Source organism: Peromyscus leucopus, chromosome 2, assembly GCF_004664715.2.
Source record: "Peromyscus leucopus breed LL Stock chromosome 2, UCI_PerLeu_2.1, whole genome shotgun sequence".
In the NCBI taxonomy this organism is placed as follows: Eukaryota; Metazoa; Chordata; class Mammalia; order Rodentia; family Cricetidae; genus Peromyscus; species Peromyscus leucopus.
This window is the reverse complement of record NC_051064.1, coordinates 104,883,724-104,885,749: the sequence shown is the minus strand read 5'-3', so window position 1 is coordinate 104,885,749 and position 2,026 is coordinate 104,883,724. Positions and strand designations below refer to the sequence as shown.

Below are 2,026 nucleotides of genomic sequence, written 5' to 3'. Positions count from 1 at the left end.
TTCTGTCTTGAGGCAGAGTCTTCCTATGAGCCAAGGCTGGTGATGAGCTCACTGTGTAGAGGCCCTGAATTTATGACCCTTCTGTCTCAGCAGGAGGATGACTCAAAGTCATCTCAGCTCCGTATAAATTCTAGTTAGCCTGGGCCACAGGAGACCCTGCTTTAAAATAACAAAACCAACATCACCAATAGCAACAGCAACACTGTCCTGGTCTCAGGTTACTGTCACATTTGCAATTCTCCTGTCTCATCCTCTCAAACACAGAGAGTACTCAGTGCTTGAAACAAAAGTAACTGTACCCATTTCACAGATTGTTCCAGCCAGGCCCCATTAGTTGAAGGCAGAATGAGGGAAGACTTCACAGGGAACAGTTCATTTTCCTTTAAGGGTCTTTATGGAGAGATGGTTCACCCTAAAAGAATGAAGCTCCACTCTCTCCAGGTTGCCCACTCCCCAGTGGAATAGGATTCAGGGCAGCAGGGGTTGGGGTTGGGCAACCCCATGGCTTTCACATGGCTGAATCACAGTCCACCATGCTGCCTGGAGGGACCTGTGGCTGGGACAGCAGCAGATAGTCAAATGGGAAAACCAGGTTCCTACTGTCCACAGTGACACTGACCCTGAGGTGATTTCTGTGAGGGAGGAGAAAAGGCCTTCCTGAGCTTTGCTCTGAAGGATGTCTTTCTGGATGCTTCCACAGAATCTATCTACCTGAACTCCTCAAGATGAGCTTTGAGGCTGTTCCCACACTCCAGCAGCTTGCCATGCAGCGGCTGCTGGCAGATGAAGACTTGGCCATCTCTGCTCTGGAGGAACTTCCCATAATGTTGTTCCCACCACTCTTCGAGGAGGCCTTCATTGAGAGACAGACAAAGGTTGTGAAGGCCATGGTAGTATCTTGGCCCTTCCCCTGCCTCCCTCTTGGGGCGCTGATGTGCCAAGCCAAAGTGGATAACTTCCAGGCTGTTCTTGATGGGATGGATTGGCTGAATAACCAGAATGTTTGGCCTAGGTGAGTGAGTCTGAGTGTGGAAGGCAAGGCTATGTATGGGTGGAATTCAAAGGGAATGTAATGGAGGGAGGTTTAGATGTGAGATCTACAATATTATAATTGTTATCTGAACCTCCTTCCTTTCTGACCTACAGGAGGTGTAGACTACAAGTGCTCAGTTTGCAGGATGTGTATGATGACTTCTGGGAAGGATGTGTTGGAAAAAAGTCTACGCAGTGGACCAAACCTGTAGATGCCACAACAGAGGGAAAGAAGCACCAATTGAAGGTGGTAGTTGAATACTCCCTCATGTACCTCACTCTCACAGACTACAATAGTGCCTTCATGCTGTGGCTCATTCAGAGAAGAGATACCATGTGGATCTATTTTGTTCTGTGTGGTTCAGGAATTAAATAAAAGGCCAGAGAGAGAAGTTGGATCTCTCTGGATGTGCTGGGATTTATGTCCTTGAAAGATCAGTCTGTGTTCTTAAGTCTCTTGACATTTCTCTAGTCCTAAAATAATCAAGACAGGGTCTCATTTTGTGACATGGACAGGCTGGAACTCACAATGTAGAAATTTCTAGCCCTGAACACATAGATTGGCTAGTTAGAGAACATTGAAATTATAGAAGAACACAGCCATGGCTGATGAATTATTTGTTTTTCTTTTTGATGTTTTAATTTGTTTGCCCAGAATAAAATGACAATACTATTTCTGCCTCTTGATGTGATAAATGTGAGCAGCCATCATATATCATATCCCATTCCTCTTTTGAAATAGGGATTACTCTGTAGTTCTTGAATGGCCTAGAACTCTTCATGCAGACCAGGCTAGCCTCAAACTCACAGAAATACTCCTGCCTCTCCCTTTCAGATGCTGGGATTAAAGGTCCGTGGCACCAAACCAGGCTCAGCTCCTAGTCATCATTTCATTTCTCTACCCACTGTGCTGGGCTGGTATGCTCTGGACCCACCTTCTTGGCACAGTTTTTGTTTGCTTTGGTTTTTTGAGAAGGGGTTTCTTTGTAGTTCT

General features: G+C 45.8%; 1 protein-coding gene across 1 annotated transcript; it reads left to right on the top strand.

The window, feature by feature from the left end:
* Nucleotides 1-725: 725 nt before the first annotated feature.
* LOC119087498 (PRAME family member 6-like) lies at nucleotides 726-1,408 on the top strand. The gene is made up of 2 exons (XM_037203334.1): nucleotides 726-1,012; nucleotides 1,147-1,408. Exons 1-2 carry the CDS (start codon nucleotides 726-728, stop codon nucleotides 1,406-1,408), a joined length of 549 nt encoding a protein of 182 aa, XP_037059229.1.
* The last annotated feature ends 618 nt before the right edge of the window (nucleotides 1,409-2,026 follow it).